The sequence below is a fragment of the Melanotaenia boesemani genome, chromosome 10 (genome assembly GCF_017639745.1).
Source record: "Melanotaenia boesemani isolate fMelBoe1 chromosome 10, fMelBoe1.pri, whole genome shotgun sequence".
Taxonomy (NCBI): Eukaryota; Metazoa; Chordata; class Actinopteri; order Atheriniformes; family Melanotaeniidae; genus Melanotaenia; species Melanotaenia boesemani.
Window position 1 is genome coordinate 26,028,340 of NC_055691.1, and position 22,286 is coordinate 26,050,625.

Consider the following 22,286-nt stretch of genomic DNA (forward strand, 5'->3'; position numbering starts at 1 on the left):
TTCTTCGGTGACCTATCATGTGCCTAACCTAACAAATCATATAAGTAAATTAATAAAATTAAATAAAATCACCTCACAGAAAGAGGGTTTCTTTTGGGGGTACAGTGTGCGCTGTTTATGATTATTGATGTTTCTACTGGATAAGGAGAGCGATAAATAAATATTGGATTTACTGAGGCTGGATGGTATTATTATTTTGCCATTTGTTTAAAAAAATCTAAGAGAGGAAGCTAGGTGGAGAGAGTAGACAAGACAGAGATGAAGAATCAGCGGAGAAAAAGCCCATTACAAGCCGTAAATTTTATTATGGGATAACAGCACATAAAGCACATCAAAAATCGATGTGTCCAATGCACTTTTAATAAAGGTAATATTAAAGGTACAGTTTCTAAGTACAATATAACAACATTCATATTAGAATGAAAAGTATTTAAAAGACAACATTAAATTTCTTATTTTTCTTTACAGCTGTATTTACAAAATGAATCAAAATACTTATTTTTCATATTTAAGAATCAGACAAGAAGGAGCAAAACTACGCTTGTGAACAGACTACCTGCTAAAGAGAGTTCAAAAGAGCTGGATAAAAAGGTACATGATCATCTGTCCCCATTTAACATCAGTAGCAAACATGTGACTTAGAAATTTGTGACAACCACACACTAGTTTGGGCTTTTCCAGAATTTGTACTTGTTTTGCATGGAAAAAGAAAATCCACCCCGCTTCCCCCACCCTTTCACGTGGAGTTACCCCAACAGACTGAGGGCACATGGAACACAGAACATAAAAGAAATTCAGATGTGTTGTATACCTGTTTTACAAACACATACAAATACTTAATATACAATGCATTAGGCAAATCTTCTGTTTGCAGTGAAATAAAAAGTGGATACCACAAACAGGAAATTAAGAAATGTGGGTTTTCTGTTAGTTTTTTTTTTGTTTTTTTTTTTTGCTTAATCAGAAAAAAAAAAAAATACATGTGCAAGTTATACAGTTCTGCAATATTATCCGCGAGCATTTATTGACCATTTGAGATTAACACAAAACAAACTTCCCAGCTTCTAAAACAAGGTGAGGGGTGACATGTACACTCAAAACAGACCATCTATACATTGAAAGCCTTCAACATTGCCCACCAACCCATGAGAAAACAACTAACAACACATAAAGAAAAAAACAAACAAAAAATAAAATTAACATTTTTTAAGCATGTGAGGGCAAAATTTCACCCTCATGTACAAAATACATTGTCACTTCAGTACACGTCTGGAAAAACCACAAAAAAGAGACAATCAAAACCATGTATGCATTTTGTTACACCGAGAGGCACTCAGTGTGATACGCTGTGTATTATTGCGAGCATATTCTTACTGATATTTGCTACAGAGAAAAGAGAGAGAAGGTTGACTTTTGTCTTCAAATGGCAATCCTTACATGTAAATTTTTAACACTTCACGTGGTGCAAAAAGGTTTATGCCACTGGTCTGAACTGTTGTTTCTGGGTAGTCTAAAATGGGGAATAACAAAAGCATACAGAGGTGTTATTTTCTGAAATCCAAGCACCACTTCCCTGCATCAAGTGAAGGACAATGCAGACACAAGAGGTAAATAGTTAGTATCTTAAAAACCTGACAAACTAAAGCCTTAGTGAGTGGTTTTTACAATCAGACAAAGAAAAAACACAATACTGCTGTTTCATTTCGAATATCATAAATTTTTCCACAAACCAGAAAAGCAACCTTAAATAGCTTGTTAATTATCAGATTCTAGATTTGCTATAAGTCAGAAGGAAATAAGTGCCTTATCCCAGGGCTAGCACACTGATACAGGTACTGGCTGGGTAATTTTTTATTTTTTTTTACCACTATCATTTTTATTATCATTATTATTCATTGAGTCCTAATATCAATAATACGTTAATAGGCAATTAAATTAATGAACTAATAGGGCGGCCAGGCTTAGGAATCAATACATGGTTCACAAAATTAACTTACCTAGCACCACACATTAGGGCAACACAAAATAAATGTCAGCACACCCTATCTCTATCAAACTAATCCTACAGGAGGGAAGCAAAGTAGAAACAGTTTTATCATACAATATGATGTAACTGATAAACAGATAAATATTTTCACTGGGTAGGCCTTAGTAGCAGTATTTTCCTCTTACCTATACAGACAGAAGTTACAAAGCTACCTTTATACATGTGATCAATAATAATATTAAATATGGTGAATAAACAGCGGAGAATGAGGGACAGAGTGAGAAAAGAAAAAAAAAAGATATACAGCATACAGGCCATGTCAAGTTCTTCGTTCTCCACCTGGGAACAGAACTGGTCAAATATACAGATGAAACATAAAAACATCCACAAAAATCAACACAAAATAAACCAAATAGTGATAAATAAGAGGTGTATTTACATGCAGATGTTTAAAGACTATTATGCACAAAAGAATGAGAAATAATACACTGACATATATTATTGCTTGACATTCGATTATGGCTAAAAGTTGCTGTTCATTTTTTTCTTTAAACTATATTCTTAAACATAATTTTAATCATAAATTCTTATCACTTGTGCTTTGGAGAATGAGTTTTGTTAAAATGCGACAACTGACTCGTAATTCTGGGTAAAACACACTGGCAACTTTAAGCGTGACGTAACACCGATCTTTGCAATTTACGGTCAAGAGTGCCGGATTCTGTTATTTAAAGCCCAGATTTTCTTTCTTACAGGCCTGCGCCCCGACGGATGGCAAAGCAGGTTTTGGCTGTGAAGCCGGTCGATGATGCCTCACAGAGTTCTGCAGACCGATGAATTGTTAAAGGTATTATGTCACACTTCTTAAAAACCTACACTTATTATGGATGGATCAAGCTCAGCATTACCAAAACCTTTCTTTTTTTTTTCCTTTTTGTCTTCTTTTAAAAAGCCCAAAATAAAAATCAAAACCTCCTTGTCCTCATAACCCTATTTCCTCTGTAATTATTAAAGCCTTGTCTGGGGTTTTATTATATTCACACTGAGAACAAACACACACACACACACACGCACACACACACTATTGCTTTTTACAAAACAGACAACAGAGCAGAGACAGAAGGACCAGCACATTTTACTGTATACTATACACTGACTGAGTAGCACACATAGCATCAATCCTATTCTTTAACTGGGATGTTGCAGATGAGAATATACAGAAGAACATGACTCCAGGCCTCTGTGAAGGCATAGTTTATAGTTAGACACAATTACTTGTGTATCGGACTGTTTTCTATTCTCCTGTTTAAAAAAAAATACATACATGAGTAGAGAAAAAAATAAAAACCAATGGGGCTTTATTACTTCCTTTTATAAACTGAGAGTAAACATTATCAGTTATGTGAATAAAAACAATTTAAAAGGCAGATGACTGCAATGTAGAGACCCGTAATTGTAACACAAGGCATATTGCTTGTTATATATTGTAGAACACATGACCCGCCACTCAACTACAGTTAGACTTGAGTAAAAGCATAATGTAGCACATTTTCACATCATGGGTAAATACCCCTTTTGGTGGCAGACCTTAGCTGTTCATATCTGACTAAATACTCCAATGTTAATATGACTATCGAGCAAAATACCAAAAAAAAAACAAAAAAAAAAACTGAATCCTTTTCAAGAAACACAATTTTTGCAAACAGTCAATAGGAAATCTGCCAAACAGGAACTACATGTTCAGTGTGCTATGCCTAAAAGTTCAGCCAAGCTCCTCTCGTCCACTGAGTGCCTTAAAGAGATTTTTTTTTTAGATCGCATAAATTCAAAAACAGAGCTACTCAGCTGCTCCGCAGCTCCAGTGGAAAGCAAGCTACGTTTTCAGCCTACCTGTTACCTCCCTGAGCGTTCCCACCTCATCCTCTATTTGTTGCTCTTGCCGGGGCCACTGGGGCCTCTAACACCTGGATTGTCTAGCAGTGTTCCAGACTGGGTTTCTTTTGCTCTGAGACTGAGGTTAACTAGTCGTAGAGGGCTTGTGCATATCCAAACAACATTGGATCATAACAGAGATTATTACTACAGCATATCTACTATAACCCAAACGTAACCGATTTAGTATTGCATAAGTATATTTGGTTTTCTAACAAAGAGGGTAATTATTTATAAAGACCCTGATGACACCATTTAAAATCAAGAGTTTTTTTTTGTGTGTGTGTGTGTGTGGCAGGAATATGTTGTGTGCTGAAAAACTGCAGTTTGTTAAATAGATGGATTTTTTATTCATTTCACAAATGATTTACTTTTTTTTCCTTTTTTTTTAAAACTTAGCTGGAGGCCTCTGATGGACATCAAAAATGTCAAATTCTGAGTAAGGAATTTTCTAACCTTTATTTAAACCACTTCTTATGGAACCTCCCTGAAACAAACAAACAAACAAAACCAACTAAAATTAACTAAACCTGACACATACAAACAAATGTCCTGGTAAACAGAAAACACAAAAGAAACTCTTCCCTGAGGGGTGACAGCACGAGGCAGCAACGCCTTGTACAAATTGCACGGCGGAGGAATGATGGTGTGCAAACAGAAAACAACAAAAAATAGAAAGAAAACCTAAAAAAACTGGATTTTATGATACAGTCGGTGACAGATGAGTTTACATGCTTTGTTGGGTTTCTAAAGGGATGTAATTTTTCTTCATTCTTTTTCCTTTTTTTGCTCTTTTTTTCTAAAAAGATATTTCTAGAAGCCGCTACTGAGATTGCTGGAATGTCTTAGGAGTCCATTCTACATTATAGACGAGTAGACTGGAAAGCGGAAGCAACGACTACTGTTTGGCACATCCAGGTTTTTTTTCTTCTTTTTTTTTAAAACCACTTTACTACCACACTGACAAGAAAGACACTCAACAAAACAGAAGCACAACAACAAAGCATTCTGAAAATAGCACTTGTCCTACCGTTTTTATGTTTCTCCCCTAATCATACAAACAACAGCTAGTCTAATTATTGCAGGGATATAGTTAAGTGCTACCTGACATCTTTTTCTCTCCCTCGTTCTCTTTCGCGAGTTTATTAACCAAAACAAGTTACAAAAATAGAAGCTTTACTACCAGACAAGGCTTTGAAAATTCACTTTCCCTACGCCGTTTCTTCTGTGTCCTGTAAAAGTGTTGCTGGGCTGAGGCTGTGGTGAGAAGGCAGGAAGCCACTCGCAATGATAAAAAAAAAAAACCCAAAAAACCCAACAAAAACAAAAAACCATCTGACAGAGGCTCATAAGTGTGCTTTTTGAGTGGACCCTGGACCTCTGTCACGCTTGCTTGCTGTATTTTTAATCCTCCACTAGGTGGAACAGTTGGATTACAGTCTGAGTGGTTTTACCAGTCTGATCACATCGATCAGCGTTGGGCTTTTAAGAGAATGACAATTTTATTTAATAGTAAAACAAAAATCAAATATTTAGAAATATAAGATTTAAGCAAATATGCATTTTTGCAAATATTTCAACCACAGTATAATTTCATTTTAAGATAATATGAAATCCAAAACTCACAAGAGTATCAAAGCTGCATTTTTTTTTTTTTTTTTATTAAATTGGCAGCTCTCGGGTACATGTTGAGAAAACAGGTGAAGGAGTGTTTTAACTTGCCTTCTCACCCATGCCTCTTTCATCACCATCCAGCAGCCACACTAATAAACTTTCTTCATGCTTCCAGACCAAAATCTTCTGCAGCTCCCAGGACTACCCTCTGTGACCATGATTCAACTTGTACTTCTTGTGCACATGCAACACATCACTAGGTAAATATACAAGTCTTAAATTAAAGAAAGGTGTAAATAAAAGTGCCTTATCAATTCAACAATTAAGAATGGTCTAACTACTAATATACATGTTATTTAAAATAGATTCTATAAACATTACTTTTTTCTGTATAGTAAGTACTTATGACCATATACCCTGTAGTACATTATAAAACAGGTGGAATGGACCCTTTTCATTGTGTTGGTGCCCTGTGCTTCTCCAGGGCACCTGTCCAGAGAAGGATTAATAGCAGATGGCCTTACATGATTTCACTATGCAACAATGGTGGATGGAGTCTTTGACAACTAAAATCATTGCGTTTTTATTAGAATTACCAGAATTCTAGGCTTCTTTTTTTTCTTTTAAACGATTGTCCATAGAGAGGCGCCGATTGCATTACCTTGCCAATGGAACCTCCCTCAAAGTTGCTGTGAGTTTTCATTCCAAGCACTGCCTCCAAAAGATACCACTGAACACAAAGAGAAAAATATGGCTGAACTTGACCAAAATCTGCGCATTTATCAGTCAAATATTTCAGCGTGGGGATAGCGGAGGATAAAGATGACACATTTAATCATGGAAATACTACAACTGTTTAGGGAGTGCAACCTGGAAAATAATACTGATGCGGTCATCCTCTAAATGAAGCTAATTTTCCCCAAACTGTCTCATTAGCTGTTGATATGCCCAAATAACTCATGACAGTGGGAATGAAAAGTGAGTTTTAGTTTAGAAAAACGCAAAAGAGGGTCAAGTTCAGCCAAACAAAAGTCGTTTGTTCCCATTTCCTCTTCATGTCCTGTAAGGTGTCGGGTCCCACGTGTCTTCCAAAGAGAACTAAATTCAATAAAGTAAACCTTGACAATCAACTCCCCAATGCCCTCCCCCTACAATGTAAAAGAAGAAGTTGAACAGCGTGCCATCTGTCCGCTCTGGTTTGTGCAGGGCACCAGTAAAGTGTCTCAGATTCCTCCTCCACATTCCCCTATGGTGGGCACACTGGCACCTGGCAGGGCTGCTACCCATCAACGGGCATGGACTGCTCAAAGTCTGATCCAAACAGCTCCTTGTATAAGGGGGGGAAGTGGGCACGCACAATGTCTGGGTATATTGCTTTGAAAGCTGTGAGCTTCTCTGTATGCCTACTGCACAGTGCTCGCAGTGTCGACACTTTGCATATCAACTGTGGAGAGAGAGGAGACGGGCTGTTTAGATTCACAGGGAAGCAAGGACATGGAGCAATGGTAGTGAAAAAAATATTTTTCCCTACTGTGTTTTCTGTCCCACACCGGGGCAAACAGACTGGTAAATATTGAGACAAGCGCTCAGGCATAAGGAAAACCTGACACTTTCTATTAAGGAACCAGTACAGTTGATAAATTGCCACTTCTTCACTGATAAAAAGGCATTTCATGTTGCTTTATTAATGTTTCCCCTGAAATCTTTGTTTGCCCAATGTAATGTATTGAAAGTGGTTTATGGTCTGTGAATAAGGAGCCTAAACAGTGGGAGATTACACTGCTACAAATTCAGGGCAAGCTTAGCAGACAGCCACTTTCAGGGATAACAGATGAAGTGTGTAATGCATTGCATTGTACCTTTGTAAGTATACCATCCTCTCTGTGGTTCTTCTGCAAAACGTGCTGAAGGGCCAGCTGGATTTTCTGCTGGAGTTTCTCCACCTTCACCTTCTCCTGTAGCCAGGACCGGTCTGAAAGGTAAATTGTCATCATTTTATTTACTGTAAAACAAATGTACACTTCTGAACTGGTGATATAAGCTATTAACTGTTTGGGAACAAAAACAACAACAACAACAAAAAACAAACAGAAAAAAACAAAACTGGTAGGGGCAGCAGTGTTCATTGTTGTGGTGAGTGATAGTACGGCTGTTTTTCCTCTGTGCTGTGAGTGACACTTACCAGCAGACATCAACACAAAGGCAGAGAACAGGGCGATCTCATCCTCAGACAGGTGCATAGAACACAAGTTTTTCCCAAACTCGAAGACGGAGCTGATCAAGTCGTCACAGCCTGCCACAGCAAAGGACGGAGAGAGGGGGCTTAGGATGAGGAAGACCAAAGAACAACATTCACTTTTGATCTTTATTGGGAGAGAGGCACACGGGGAGGATAGAGGAAGGGGAAGGGATGAAAAGGAGTGGCATGCTGACAGCACATGGGAGCGTCTTAAGCAGAACAGGCAATGCTTTTACTGAGTTTTGCTTCCCAGACGAGTCACTTTTGGCAGTTGGGTGATGTTATGCAAGCCAAAATGAGGTCACTATTGAGGCTTTTAGTTAAATCAATTATCGAGGACAGAGAGAAAGAGAGACAGGCGGATGCCAACGCAGCTCGGGAAGCCCATCACTCTCCCTCCCCCACCAAGACCCCTTGAAAACAACTCACAGGACACTGGGACAGATGCACATGCTCACTCATATACAAACACAAACAGAGTTATGGGGAATGGTAAGCACACACTGAGAAACAGAAATCTGCATTTTTACAGACACTGCGGGACACATTTACATTTTTATTTGTCAATGAGGTAGTTGAAAATACAAGAAAATCCACGCCAGAACATCTTAGTAATATCATGGCAGTCGAATATGATCGCTATTTGCTTTGCCTGAGATTTTTTATGTCAAACTATCAGAGATAGTTTTGATAGCACTCTCCCCAAAGACACTCCGTATGGCTTTATTTATTCCAGTTACGGAAACCATATGCAGCAGAGCCTCACTAACATGTCTGTTCTACCATAAATAACCACTGAAGAGACAGAAATGCCAGGTGAGGAAGGGATGAGTGCTCAGTGTTTGCTTCTAGGCCTACAGCATTGTGCACAACAGAAGAGACGACTCTAATTTTGGCTGTTACGCCGAGGAGAGTAGGAAGACACTGTAAAGACACACACGTGCACCCCCCCACACACACGCATGCACCCACTCTACTTACCTAATGACTTGAACACATCAGGTCCAGCATATTTTCCATCAAAATAGACTGTGTTGTTTTGTGAGTCAAAGGCACGGCACATTCTGACAAACACAACTTCCAGAGAGCCTGTGGAGACAAGACAGGAACAAGAAGCTGAATCTGAGCTTTGTCTCTTTTTTTCAAACACTAACACATCAGTCATGGATGCTAAACATGCGATTGCGCTTTGTGCTAATCTTCTACAATATGAGTAACACAAGCACTTTGAAATAAAGAAGCTTGCCATCAGAAAAGAAAAAAATAAATGGCCTCAGAGGATGAAAATATCATAGACAGAAGGCTATTCTTCCTTAGTGACATGACAGATAAATACTACTTCATTCTGTAGTGACAGTGCTTATTCATACCATGTTTATTTAGCTAGATAGGTATTCATTATACAGTACAATTTGTATCAGTCTCTGGGAGTGGATAAGAGGATCCAGAGTATGTAACAGAAGCTATTATTGCCTCCAAGGGAGATGGCACTATTTTAAAATGGCATGTCTGACAAGAGATCTCAGTTTATATTTCAGAATTTATATTGGTTGTGCTAATTTAAAAAAAAAAGAAAGAAAGACCCAGGAGAAGGGTTTGTTTGCTGCATCTGTATTTGTGCATAAATATAGGTGGCAGCATGCAAAAAGCCACAGCAGTGTTACATGTACTTCTCTGTAAGCACATCTTAGGGGAGAGGAGTTTGAAGAGACATTGTCTGCAAAAAGTGAAATGGGAGCCAGCATGATGGGTACTATCAGAGCTCAGGAACACATGACTTATCTAATGCTGTGTCCGTCCCTGCTATACATGTAATGAACAGAGGAAAACAGGGAGACAGTAAGGGGAAACAGGCAGGGTGGGGTTCCCTGTCTCTGACACTGTTTGCATGGGAAGAAGAGGGCTTTGTGCAGTCAGGTCAGCTGCACCCCTGTGACAATGCCAGGGAGGGGTGGTGGTGGTGGGTGAGTTTGACAGCAGCAGGCCATGTTGACAGGCTGTCATACCTGCTTTCAGCAGCACTATCTGATCGTTCTGACACAGCTCCATGAAGCCGTCGATGCGCTTGGCAAACTCCACCACATATTGAATGGCCTCTGTTATTTTGATAGCACACAGCTGCCACATGACTTCCCGGGGCTAAGAACAGATAGGACAGAGAATGGGTAATCTGCTTTAAAACAATGGTTTTTCATTACTGTAACTGCTGTGGAGGCCTAGGTAGGCCCCCTATGTGGTCAAGCTACCTTGTTCTGGTAGTTCTCCACCTCTTCTTGCAGGAAAGCCTGCCAGGTCATCTGCTGCAGCTCCTCTCTCAGGTACTGACATGTCTCCATGTGCGACTTCGAGATGTTCTGGGCAAGGTGCTCTAAAAAAAAACAACACACAAACACAAACCCAGAAGATCACAAATGAGATCTGCATGTTACTCACAGGGCTGTGTGAAACTGAAGACCTCACTGATGAAATATGCCACAGGAAAAGAACATTTATTTACTGAGCTTTCATGAAGGAGGAGATGCGGATATGCGTGGGCTTTTTTTTTTTTTTTGACTGGGAAAAGGCTTGTTGACATTTCCTTTTAATGCCTGCAGGAAGCTCATAGCTTAAGGTTGAGGCAAAGCCAATCTAGTTATGACACAAATGCATGGCAAGGGGGAGGGGCGCCATGTTACTCACTAAAACAAAGGTCACATTTTCTCTGAGAGAAATATTGAGTATAAGAATTTAAATGGTTTTGAAAACACATCTGTTAAAAGGAGTTCCTAAGCACAGGGGAGCCTAAAAAAATGATTTCCCCAGACTCCTGCCCTGCTGGATCCTGATTGGCCCTAATTAATGGAAACTAATTACAAAAAAGAGGCTCTTTTAATGAGTGTTGGAGATGAGTCTCCAACCTCCTGCTATTTTAAGCAACCTTTGTGTCGTTTGCCCCACGGTTGAGTTCCCCCCCCTCTATTTTTCTCTCTTTTTACCTCTCCCTTTCTCTCCTGCTCCTTACCAAGTTCAGCCATAGACACGGTCGGGGAGGTCTCTCCGTTGGTGAAGGAGCAGTAAGGGAAGAAGCCAGAGCCGGGGGCAAAGTCGCAGATGGGCTCCGGCTTGATGCCGTTGATGTCCAAGCCTGACTGGTCAGGAGATGGCTGGATGTCCAGGTAGAAGCTGCTGACTGCTGAGTCTGGTTTGCTGCCATCGGGGGTGTGACCATCCATGTAGCCGCTGAGGTCATCGTGGAGCTCTGTGAGGCCATTGGCTGACAGGCCATAGCTGGGTGTTAGTGGCTCTGCCTCCCCGGGCTGTTGTTGGTGGTCACGCTGCTGCTGCTGCAGCCGGTGCTTCTGGACCTCAGCATACAGGCTGTCTCGCTGCTTCTTTGACATGCGGCCAAACTTCACCGCTGTTAATAGCAAGGTTAATAAAATGTGAGACACAAATGTAACAATGAAACAAGAGATGCTATTATATTTCATATGCAGCATCCCTACAGCCTTCTTTGCATTATTTAATACTATCCCGATCAGTTTTATACAAATATCATATTCATTTGATGTGACATAATTTTTAGTGAGTATTATTTTGTATTCTGTCACAATTCAAATCAATTAAATCAGAAATGATGGGGATGTCTCTGTTACTCAGTCTTTATGGATCCTTTGGAAATACCAGATGGACTACTATGACAATAAATATTCTCATGTTGTTGGGTCAGTTCTTATTTTTTAAAAACAGATAAAAAAATCCAACTTGACACCAGAGTCAGAGATAAAAATCCTTTAGAAAACAGAAGGAGTGTATATAACCCATCGTGTATAAATTGTAGATCTAACATTTCTACAAAATTCCATCTAGATGTTTTTAAGAAATGGTTTTGAAATCCCGCTCCTTACATGAACATTACTTTTTGACTAAGAATACTATTATGTTGTCAAATAATTGCCAGGAGATTGAGGCTAACCAGATGAAGGCCATAGGCAATGCAGCCCATTCGCATCTATTAACATCAAACTCAAAAAAGTTTAGTGCACTGCATTTTATTTAAACCATAATGCTGAAATGGGGGAAACAAGAGAGAGCAATAACATTCCTTCACAATCAAAAAGTACTCTGTATTTTGCTTTAACAAGGTGAACAGAAAATACTGTTTTACAGCTCCTCATTTATTTTTCTATTGTATCTTTTATACATAAGAATGGAAAAATTGTTATTGAATTTTTACTGTTGTTATAGAGTCTTCATTATTGACTGTGCCCCGGGCAACGGAAATAAAGGTAGTTTTACAGGTAAGCGTTTTTTTTTTTTTTTTTTTTTTTTTTAATCAGAGAGCCTGCTAATTTTTCTGATAACTTCACCAGCATATAATTTAAAAATGACCAGGTATTTGTTTATTTGTAAAGCAGTACATTTTTGAAAATCAAAGATGATTGAGTCAAGCCCATTTGTTCAGACACCTGTATTTACTGGACCTTGAAGATAGCACTGTTTGCAGGCTGTGATAGAACTGTACTGATCTATGTGCAGTTCCACTTCCATTTATAATGTCACTTTACACAAGATCAAGTTTGATCTGGCTGTACTGACTGCAAAACCCTCTGCTTGTCTAAGCTATTGAATTGAATATATTCCTAATTATTATATTCTAGAGAACAGATTGCAAGTAGACACACAATGAAAACATATATATATATATATATATATATAGATATATATATATATATATATATATTAAATACTTTTTCATTCTGCACAGGAATTGTGAGTAACATTATAGCTCATTGGTAGATTTGGGCCTTCCTGAGACACACTCTATAATCTGAGTAATATTTTACCATCTGACCAGAATAAATCAGCTTCAAGCATCATACTCCATTATACTCATCCACAGTACCAGATGGACACAATCTTACATAACATTGAGAAAAAAATAAAATAAAAATCATCACATTTTAGCAGGGATCATTAAATCTTACAATAAGTATAGAGACAAATGTGGGATGTAACAAGGAGACACGATAAGTTGCTGCCTTCTGTATCAAGATTTCCAGACTAAACAGTGGTGCTGAGAATGAGACTCCTTGGCTTGTGTTTTAGGGGCCTGGCAGTAAGTCAGGCGGTCGCAGTGTGTGTGTGTGTGTGTGTGTCTGTGTGTGCAGTGTAGAAATTGAGTAGAGCGACACAGAGGAGAGTGCGGGCAGATGGGCTCTGGTGTGTTCAGTGAAGGTAAGAGTCACCTTCGTCTGTCCTGACTGTGCATGTGTGCACACACATATGACAGTGTCTGTGTGCGTGTGTAGTGTGTGTACTGCAAGGCCACACACACACACACACACACACACATAGCACTAAGTTATGTGTTCATTGATATTCATGAATATGCATAAATGTGAGAATGAAAAAGTGCTGGTTTTTGTGAGAGTATGTTTTTACCTCACAAGTTTTATTGGAAAATATTACAGCTCTGCTCTGTTGTGAGAGAATCTTCAGGCCTCTCTGTCAAAGCAGGATATCTCTTGAATACATCCCTACCTGTGTGCTTCTTTTACTGAATCTCAGCTGCACTAGAAATATTGACACCCTCTAACAACCTCCCATTTAATCAAACCTAGGGCAACATATTAGGCCCAGCAACAACTCTGGCAGACAATAAACAGAGACTGACATGTTTGCAAGTTTATATAATTTCTTTTCAGGCAAAAAGTTTTGTCTCCTAATTCTATTTCTGTATATGTTTCAATATAATATTGCAAAAAGATCAAAATAAATTGGTTAGATCATGTTACATAAGCTGATGTTTAAGTGCCCCTCAGTAAGTACAAAAAAAACAGCTTATAAAATCAAAGCATGCACAAATATAAGGCCTAACAACTTAATTGTGAGGAAGGTGTCCATAGCAGCATGGCTGAAGCATGGATCTGAAAGCACTTCAACAGAACAGATTCTTGCCCACACAGGGCCCTGAACCTGGGCTCTCCACCTCTCACTATCCACCACACCACCAGCTTTTGCTCCTCTTCCATAAGGCACTCACCATCTCGTGACATTCCCACTGCCAGGCACTTCTGCAGCCTGCAGTGCTGGCAGCGGTTGCGGCTGGTGCGATCGATCAAACAGTTCTTCTGACGGGGGCAGGAGTAGGCTGCATTGCTCTGCTGACTCCTCCTGAAGAAGCCCTGTATGGGAAAGAAGCAAAGAAACACCTTAGGTTGCTGGATGAACCTCTGCAGGTGGAATCATGCTCTGGCACGAAAGTATCAGTTCATGTCTCCATTATGGCTTAGTGCTGCCATGATTTATTGTAAAGTGATAGAGAGTTTGTGTATTCCCAGTGATATTTTTATCTCCATGCTGCCAAACTGATAAATAACAGTACTATTGTGGTGGTATTTTCCATGCTGTTAAGTCGTACTGTCTGGCATTTAAAAAGCGCTGTATTTCACCAGCGTATACAGCGTGAGGGTGGTGTGTTTGGGTAGTCATGATAACAGGGGATAGTATTTTTCTTCAGTAGAGTTCTTAGTGTTGATTAATGCGGCGGTGGCATGTGCAGTACTAAAGGATTGCGAATGCACACCGACTGGATTTCTCATCCTTTGACTTAATGAATTGATTCCAGCACATCATTAACATGCCCCACTCTACTGCTCCACACACATATGTCTTAATTAGCTGCTCATTGGCTGTTTAATTACAAGAAAACAGCTGACAGCTGCCAAGTTGCTTTATAATGGAAGCCATTATGGAAACAGAGTAAAACTGCCAGTGACAAGCAGGATTCTTTAATAATGCTATGATTTATGATCCAAACTTTTATACTTGCACATATCATTAAAGGCTTCTCTGCCTGGACTAATTAGCAATCATTAAAGATAGATTTCAGCAGTTTCTTCTTGACTGTTTTGTCCAGTGTGTCTCAGTGAGAGAGGGAGGAGCGCTGGGAAGAACGGCTGAAAGGAACCTCTTTCTGTCCCTCACAAACATGCACACGCACACACAGGAGCAAACAGCAAAGGTGCAGGCTCGTTGTGGAATGCTAATGATGTGCCTGGTGACAAGCACGGTTACAAGAATACACTCTAAGCACAAAATTCCTCTCGCTGTGAATGGTTGGGGTATTTGAAACAGTACAAAAGGTGGCTTCAATAGAAGCAACACGCTGTAGCAAACAGCCAACAATCTGCTATAATTCAAAGCACTCTCCTTTTGATCATCTTATTTCAAGAAGAACCGGCTGCAGCAAAAGCAAAAGCAAAAAAAAAAAAAAAAAAAAAAGACATGTCCCTGGGAGGGAAAAGGCAGAGCAAGGCAGTGGAATAGCTTTGTCCCACTAATTGTGGTTTTCTGTGATGTCCTCCTTGGTGCTTGACCACTTTAATGATTGCGTTCTGTGTTTACACTTTGCAGTCCTTTCTGAATCATCGTCAAGCTTCAGCAGCATTTTCAGATGTTTTTCCTAGCAAGCAACTTTTTTACCTTCTCAGTTTTTCCTGTCTTTCCTCGTTCAGCTTTTCTGTCTCTCTCGCTCACACACACAGGCACACCTTCACGCACACCACCTCCCATCACACTAACTGGTTCAGTCTTTTGATGCTTACCTTACAGCCTTCACATGTTATCACACCGTAATGGATGCCTGATGATTTGTCTCCACAGATCTTGCAGGGAATTATTTCAATTTGAGCTGCGGAGAAGAAAAGGAAACGAAAGAAATAAATAAATAAGAAAAATCAACATTTTGCTGTCACAAGTCACTGTACAACACACTCACCATGGATCCATGTTGGTACATGAAAGAGCACTGTGCTTCTAAAAACATCTCATCCGGTGGCTTTTGAATCCTCACTTCCACAGAGCATTAGCTGAATATCTAGTGAGTTTCTGTGTGTGTGTGAGGTAGTGTGTGTGTGTGTGTGTGTGTGTGTGTGTGTGTGTGTGTGTGTGTGTGTGTGTGTGTGTGTGTGTGTGTGTCTATGTGTGTAGGGAAGGATCTCATTTTAAGTCCCTATTAACACCCAATGTAAACATCGTGTCAATTTGCATCCAGCACATAGTCTGCAAAAAGAAGCTACCCACAGTCTCTAAAATATTACAGTAGTGGTAATATAAACCTTGTGCAATGACAAAGGCTCATTTAGCTGCATGAGAAGGTCTATTCCCTGTTGGCAAACTTGACTTTATGCAGCCTCTTAAATTTCCAAACCATAAAACCCCCAGGAGCAAATCCACTGCAGCCACAAAGAATCCTAACATGCAGTGCTAGATGGAGTAACGGCAACAACTCTGTGTGTGTGTGTACCTCTGTGTACACTATAAAAAAAAAAAATAAAAAAAAAAAAAAGGATTCAGTTGCAGTTTGGCTGTGGTGTTATGCTGTTGACAGGCCTGTGATTCAGCCGCCATAGAAAACAAAAGCACTGAAAGGATGGGCCTCATCCATCGTTGGCCCTCTCCTCAGGAACAGACCACAGGGCAACACAACACAACAGACAGAACACACAGACATCAGAAACCCAGAACTCCCAGCTTGTCCCACTGCTCTCAGCTTTATCACTGCAGCCACCGATGCTACATCCCTCCCTACCTCCACCCTCCCCACCCTCTAGAGATTTCTATCTCACAGCCCTCCTCCACATCTCTAACATCTCAGTCCCACCATTCCAACATTGCACTACAGTGCCAGACAAATGCCCCTATCTGATATAAATCGAGGAAAAATTACTGTAGGATATTTTTTCATGATGTAATGTTCTTTCTAAACAACACTGCAACCAACCAATCAGAGAATCTGTGGTGATGCAATAAAATTCTAGACCAATTAAGGGAGAAATATTATGATTTGTCTTAATAGGGTGCAATAAAGATTATAACTCCTAAAAAATGGTGGCACATTGTCTCACTGTTACATCAGCTTTTCCCCTCTAACCAGGTATAACTGTCTCCTATAATGCCTCAGGTCCCTGCTAAAGACAAAAGGCTTAAAATATCTATTGCACACCTTAACAACCAACCTCTTTATTCTAGTTTGATCACATCAAAAGTACTTTTATTGGGGTTCAATCCACAGATCCCTGCCCATTTTAATCAGCTGCCTGGAAGCCTGTAATGTGTCATGTGGATAATGTCCTTGTCCCTGAGGCATGCCCGGGAGAGGCCCTTAACACAGAGCCTCTAATCCACCAACCCGGGAGCCACACTCTGTTCATTCAGGGATCTGGGTCTGTTCTCCTCGCGCTGCTGGAGTCAACAAGACCAGCCATGTTTACTTGGAATTAGCCTAGATTTTAGTAAAATGAACAAAAGGGAGTGGTGAAAGATGCACGATTAATTCTCCTCCAGACAACACCTCCTGTGATTTGTGATTCTCACATACAAAAGAGGGCACTGCACCTCGTCGGCCTGGATTAGAGGGAAATCCATGCAGGAGGCGGGCTTTGACAACCTAACTGAGAGGGTTAATTTATAATTAATCTTTTCCTTACTGTGCACAGTTGCTTGTTATTTCATTTAGGTCTATCTCTGAATGAGTGCACTCTATTGTTTGTTTTTATGTTCTCCCTGCATGAGCATTAGCAGTGCTGTGTGTTTCGACTCCTTTAGCATTTTCAGCCTCATTACTTACATAATTTGTTCTGACATGCACTCACAACAACTGAAGCGTGCTGTAATTATGACTAGCTGCGGTTATGGTGAGGTAGAGGTTGTAGTAACAAACCCCAGCCATTGGGTGGCAGTGCAGGGCTGTGGCTACGGTTGTCTTACCAGGTTAAGCCAAGCTTCCACCCACCCTGTCCAACCCACAGGCTTTTGGCTATGAGCTCCAGCCTCTGATAGCTCCAGGCTTAGGCTGCTGCTAGCTTCCCCCACCCCCACAGCATAGCTGTGAGATGCCTTCATCTCTCCTGAAGAAGCAGAGCTGGCTGGGCGCTCGCTCAGGCCTGACAGAGGCTGTGCCACATCAGGTGAAAGCAGTGGGAGTATAGACACAGGGGTGCCAAGCTGGGCAATGCATGCATTCACACAAGCATGCTTCACAAAAGCCCTATCTGCAGCAGGAAGGCCCCGAGTACACACAGTCTCACCAGCTAACACACCACAGCTTTTTACTCCACCACTGCACAAGCCTCTAGATGTTCAGTGCACTCAGCAGTAAAAAGGGCTTGTCTCTGGACCAACTCAGGCAGGCTTTATAGTTTTTCTATAAGGAAAGGCATCAATTCATACGTGTACCTTACATGAGATGCTTTTTAAAAAGCCAATACTAAGCAATGACACAACAGATAAAAAATTTAACATGTAGTCACAGAGTCATCAAACAGTATTTGTCCCCTTGAATGATTGGCCACTGGGCTTCCAAGCTGCACTTCAGACACTGAGGATGATTTAAACTGAATTTGCATAGGAGGCTCAATCAAATGAAAAGACCTACTCCTAAAGGCACTCCCAATCTGGCAGTCAATATCTATTGACATGAGCTGTGGTGTTAACTGCCTCTTGGTGTGAAACAGGCAGCTGCTGGCTCCTTTGAGCTTGACCAGTGCAGTGCTACTGATCCCATTCACCGCGCCTGCTTGCCTCTCTGCCTGCCCGCTTCCCTGCCAGCCAGCCCTGCCCGCTCTGTTTACGACATCAAAGCCAGGCACAGTTATACAGGCAGCCATGCTAAAGCCCACCCCAGCCTGCCTTTCCTCGCTACACTGCGAGATGGCCTCTGCACACAGGCCACTTCAAAGACACCTGCTGAGATGCCAAGATTATATTTGAATCACACCACAGCAAAATCACACCCTGGACATTACCATGAGTGTCCAGTGGTAGCTCAGGTCTGATTTCCTGCATGCACCATTGCGACATGGCATATGTTCTTGCATAACTGGCACGGAAAAGAGAGGAGACGGTCAAGCAGAATGTTAAAGCTTGTTCTTTGTCTGTCTGTAGCAGAGCAGCTCAAGGACACTGATTCACAACACTAGCAGGCCCTTTGAGGGGATGATGTGTCACTCAGTGCACATGTACAATAGGGCAGTGAGGCCATTGCATGTTCACCCAGTGCCCTTCACTGTCTTCTCCACAGCTCTGAGATCAAGCCACTACTGGAATAGTCCAGCATATTATCAAAGAGCAGGAACATAACACTCAAACATGAACACCCAAAGACATCTGCTAAAAGCAGTTTACAGAGGTCCTGTCATAGCTTGTTTATTAGTAAGCATTAAAAAAGAGAAGACAAACACATTCCATCCATGTACAAAAAATGCAGCTCTTTAAAGATATAAGAATACATGTCATGAGGTAGTTGAACTGCGACAATTGAGTAATACACTGAAAATGTAGTTTTACACACACACACACACACACACACACACACACACACACATATATATATATATATATATATATAGAGAGAGAGAGAGAGAAAGAGTTACAATGCAGTGTAAAGTGTAAACATCTGATGAAAAACTAAACACGTTATCTACTGAGAGGACCAAGTAAACGTAACTGCCTCTATGTTCTGTGTTGTTGTCAGATTTTTTAACTATCTGATTAATATAAAAAGAAAACTTTAATTATTTTGATATTACTCAGTGTAGCTTCCAAACATACACAAAATAAAGAAAAATCCTACAGGCTTGTGCAAACATAGAAAATCAAGTCAAAATCTCCTGGCTGTTCCCACTGAACCCTTGGAATACTGAAATAACGTTGCAGGATTAAGATTACCCCTTACATTACAGACCCATGCCCAGGCCACCATCATAATGCTGAGAGCTTAACCCATTACTCGATTGGACCATTAAATCAGTTTCTCATGGCCTTGTGACTCACAATAGATGTGCACAATAAATTAAGTCTGAAACCAAGGACTGTGTACTGTTTTATATAAGCAAATATATATTTTTTCTTTCTATAGGTATATTTATCTGTAAAGAGGGTATTTTAAGCAGTTGGAGAAAACACACTGGCTTGCCTGTGTGTGATGGTGTGTGTGTTTGTGTGTGTGTGTGTGTGTGTGTGTGTGTCAGCCTTGTTGTGCCGACAGCTGTCAATGATAGAGTGACGCAAGCCACTGGGCTCATGTCAGAGATTATGTAAGGTGGACAGGGCACAGCTTTATGAACAGATTCACAACTCAAAAAAATGTGTTAAAACATTCTTCTCAAATATTTCCTAACAAATGATCCCATCTCTGCTCCCAGGACTGTTCTACAAGGTGCATTTTCTTAAAGAGACACTGCATTTACATGTGGTCAACACACAAATGAGAGGCATTGAACTGTTTGGCAAACACGCAATAAACAGTGTTCCTCCTTCAGTATGTGCATCTATTTATTTTTCTGCATGAACTTCCCATTTGGTAACAAAGATCGGCTGTCGGTTGATAAACAGTGTCTTTTCTAAACTGATACCCACAGCAGTCAAATGGAGCTGTAGAGGGGCGACAGCCTAACAAGAGACTGAATCAGAATTCTGCCTCTCTTCATCTGCCAGGGCTCTGCTGTCGTGTTAAGTCACACAATACAATCCTGTTTTATTTCCATTTATGGAGCAGAAGAAAGGTTATTTGAATGTCAGTGGGAAAGGACAGCCGTGGTATAGAACACAGCCTGAACTGTATAAATGTGTTATTTGTTTAGGGTTGGGAGGGTCTTGGCATTTTCACCACAGAGCAGAGCTATTCTAATGGCATCAGGTATTGCCAAAATTATGCATTACCACTTCTTAACAGCTATCCTAAAGTCATGAAAAAATACTCTGAACCACAAGGATCAGAGTAAGGGAGGACATAATTGAGACATTTTGATGTCTCTATGTTGAATCTGGTTAATTCCCCTCCAATCATTTAGCTGCCTAAGCTGTGATCCCCCTTCACTAGAGACCAGCTACAGTGCAGTTGAAGAGATATTTCCGTTTCAGAAAATGGGCTTTTTAAGCCTTTCTCTATTATTCCTTCATAGCAGTGCAGTGACTTTGCTAAAGCTCAGGTCTGGACCATTGCCCTGGGCTGCTTTTTGGATGAACTCATGCGTACATCGCTGTGTTTGTTTGTGTGTGAGGCCTATTAATATTTCAGCACTGCCCAACTCCAGATGCTTGTACAACACAGCAGTGCTTCTCTCTTCATGTCTCTCCTTGTATTTACTTGACTGTTTTATTGAAGTGCATTCTGACACCCTCTATGAGGCAGAGCAGGAGAGGGGAAGATGTATTCCCAAACCGCAGCGCAAGACATCTCTCTCCATGTCTCTTTCTTCACCAGCATAACAGTAATTTGGGCACTAATTTATGTATTGTTATGGCAAAGATTGACGAGCTTCCTGACTGGGAGTCTGCTTGGCTGCACTCTAGGGGGAACAACAAAAGCCTGGGTTTACTGAGCAGACGAGCACCATGAAGGGTAGCATGTGTGCGGCGCTGACTCTCCCCTCCCTTCTCTGTCCCACCTGAGCTTGCATCTCTCTCTCCCATCACTCTTAACTTCCCTCTATGCATCTTCCCCCACCTATCCTCTTCTTGTCTGCGACTATGGGGACAAGGGAAGTTGCACCTGGCTGATGAAGACCGGAGGGCACGCCCCTACTGTGTGTGCCAGCCTGTGCACATGGGCAATATGTGCGCCTCAGAGAGAGTCTCGCACTGATTACTCTGATAGTACAATACAATCTCACTCATGTATTCTAGCAGCCCCGACTTAGCCATGGAAAGCCATGAGAGCTGACTTAAGAAAATCTATGTTCAACTTTATAGATAAGTTTTGTTTCATCTCATCACATGCATTCTATTCTCTGTTATGCATCTTTGAATGGAAATATAAGTTTCCTGTGAGTCAAGAGTCCGAGCTGATTGTGCATTGTGTGCTCTTTGTGCATCACGGCATTGGGATGCACCAAAACTCAAAACCACTGAGGCTGAAATCACACAGGGCCGACTGATTGACTGGTGCAGGAGCTGCTGGTTGAATTCTAAGAGTTAGCTGAGGATCTTCTGATGCTTCTGAGCCTGTAGTCTGACCACTTGAACTAAGTAGGAAATGTTTAAAGGCTCCACTGTGGTGGAGTGCCTTAGTTAAGCACCTCTCAGCCTCCAAATCTCCCTGCAGGGATGGCAGGCTCGTAGGCTCCTTCAGAAAAACACAAGACTATATAAATAATGAATCCTTCAAAACATCCACTGCAATTACATGCTGAAACCTTTACATAACAACAAAGAGCCTTGTTCCATTGCACCAGGGAATTTGCCTCTGCCACACTGTACAACTTCCTTCCTCCTATAATTGTTGTATTAGTATGCGTTTCTGTAAGACAACCAGGGTTCTTGTGTATGTATTGTGAATAGGATATTTTTACAGTTTCACATGCTGAAATCAAAGCTTACATCCACACAACTTCTTGTATGGTCTTTTTGTCAGAGTTACTGAGTATTTTATAGGTTTATTAAAGTGCACATTTGGTCGTATTGTTTATGGTGAACATTGAGGGGAGAAGCGAGAGTGTGAGGGAGAAGAGAAGAGGCGGGAGGCTGGAA

At 40.7% G+C, this 22,286-nt stretch overlaps 1 protein-coding gene across 2 annotated transcripts in view; it reads right to left on the bottom strand.

The window, feature by feature from the left end:
- Positions 1-285: 285 nt before the first annotated feature.
- The window catches only part of roraa (RAR-related orphan receptor A, paralog a), a 193,940-nt gene continuing 171,939 nt past the window's right edge, over positions 286-22,286 (bottom strand). For both annotated transcript variants that reach the window (XM_041996412.1, XM_041996413.1), the window contains 9 exons: positions 15,362-15,447; positions 13,798-13,939; positions 10,774-11,169; positions 10,019-10,140; positions 9,779-9,911; positions 8,754-8,861; positions 7,716-7,826; positions 7,393-7,505; positions 286-6,977 (listed from right to left, as the gene is read on the bottom strand). In XM_041996412.1, the coding sequence (XP_041852346.1) occupies positions 6,813-6,977; positions 7,393-7,505; positions 7,716-7,826; positions 8,754-8,861; positions 9,779-9,911; positions 10,019-10,140; positions 10,774-11,169; positions 13,798-13,939; positions 15,362-15,447 (1,376 nt within the window). In that variant the 3' untranslated portion in view covers positions 286-6,812. The remainder of the gene's footprint in view (positions 6,978-7,392; positions 7,506-7,715; positions 7,827-8,753; positions 8,862-9,778; positions 9,912-10,018; positions 10,141-10,773; positions 11,170-13,797; positions 13,940-15,361; positions 15,448-22,286) is intronic.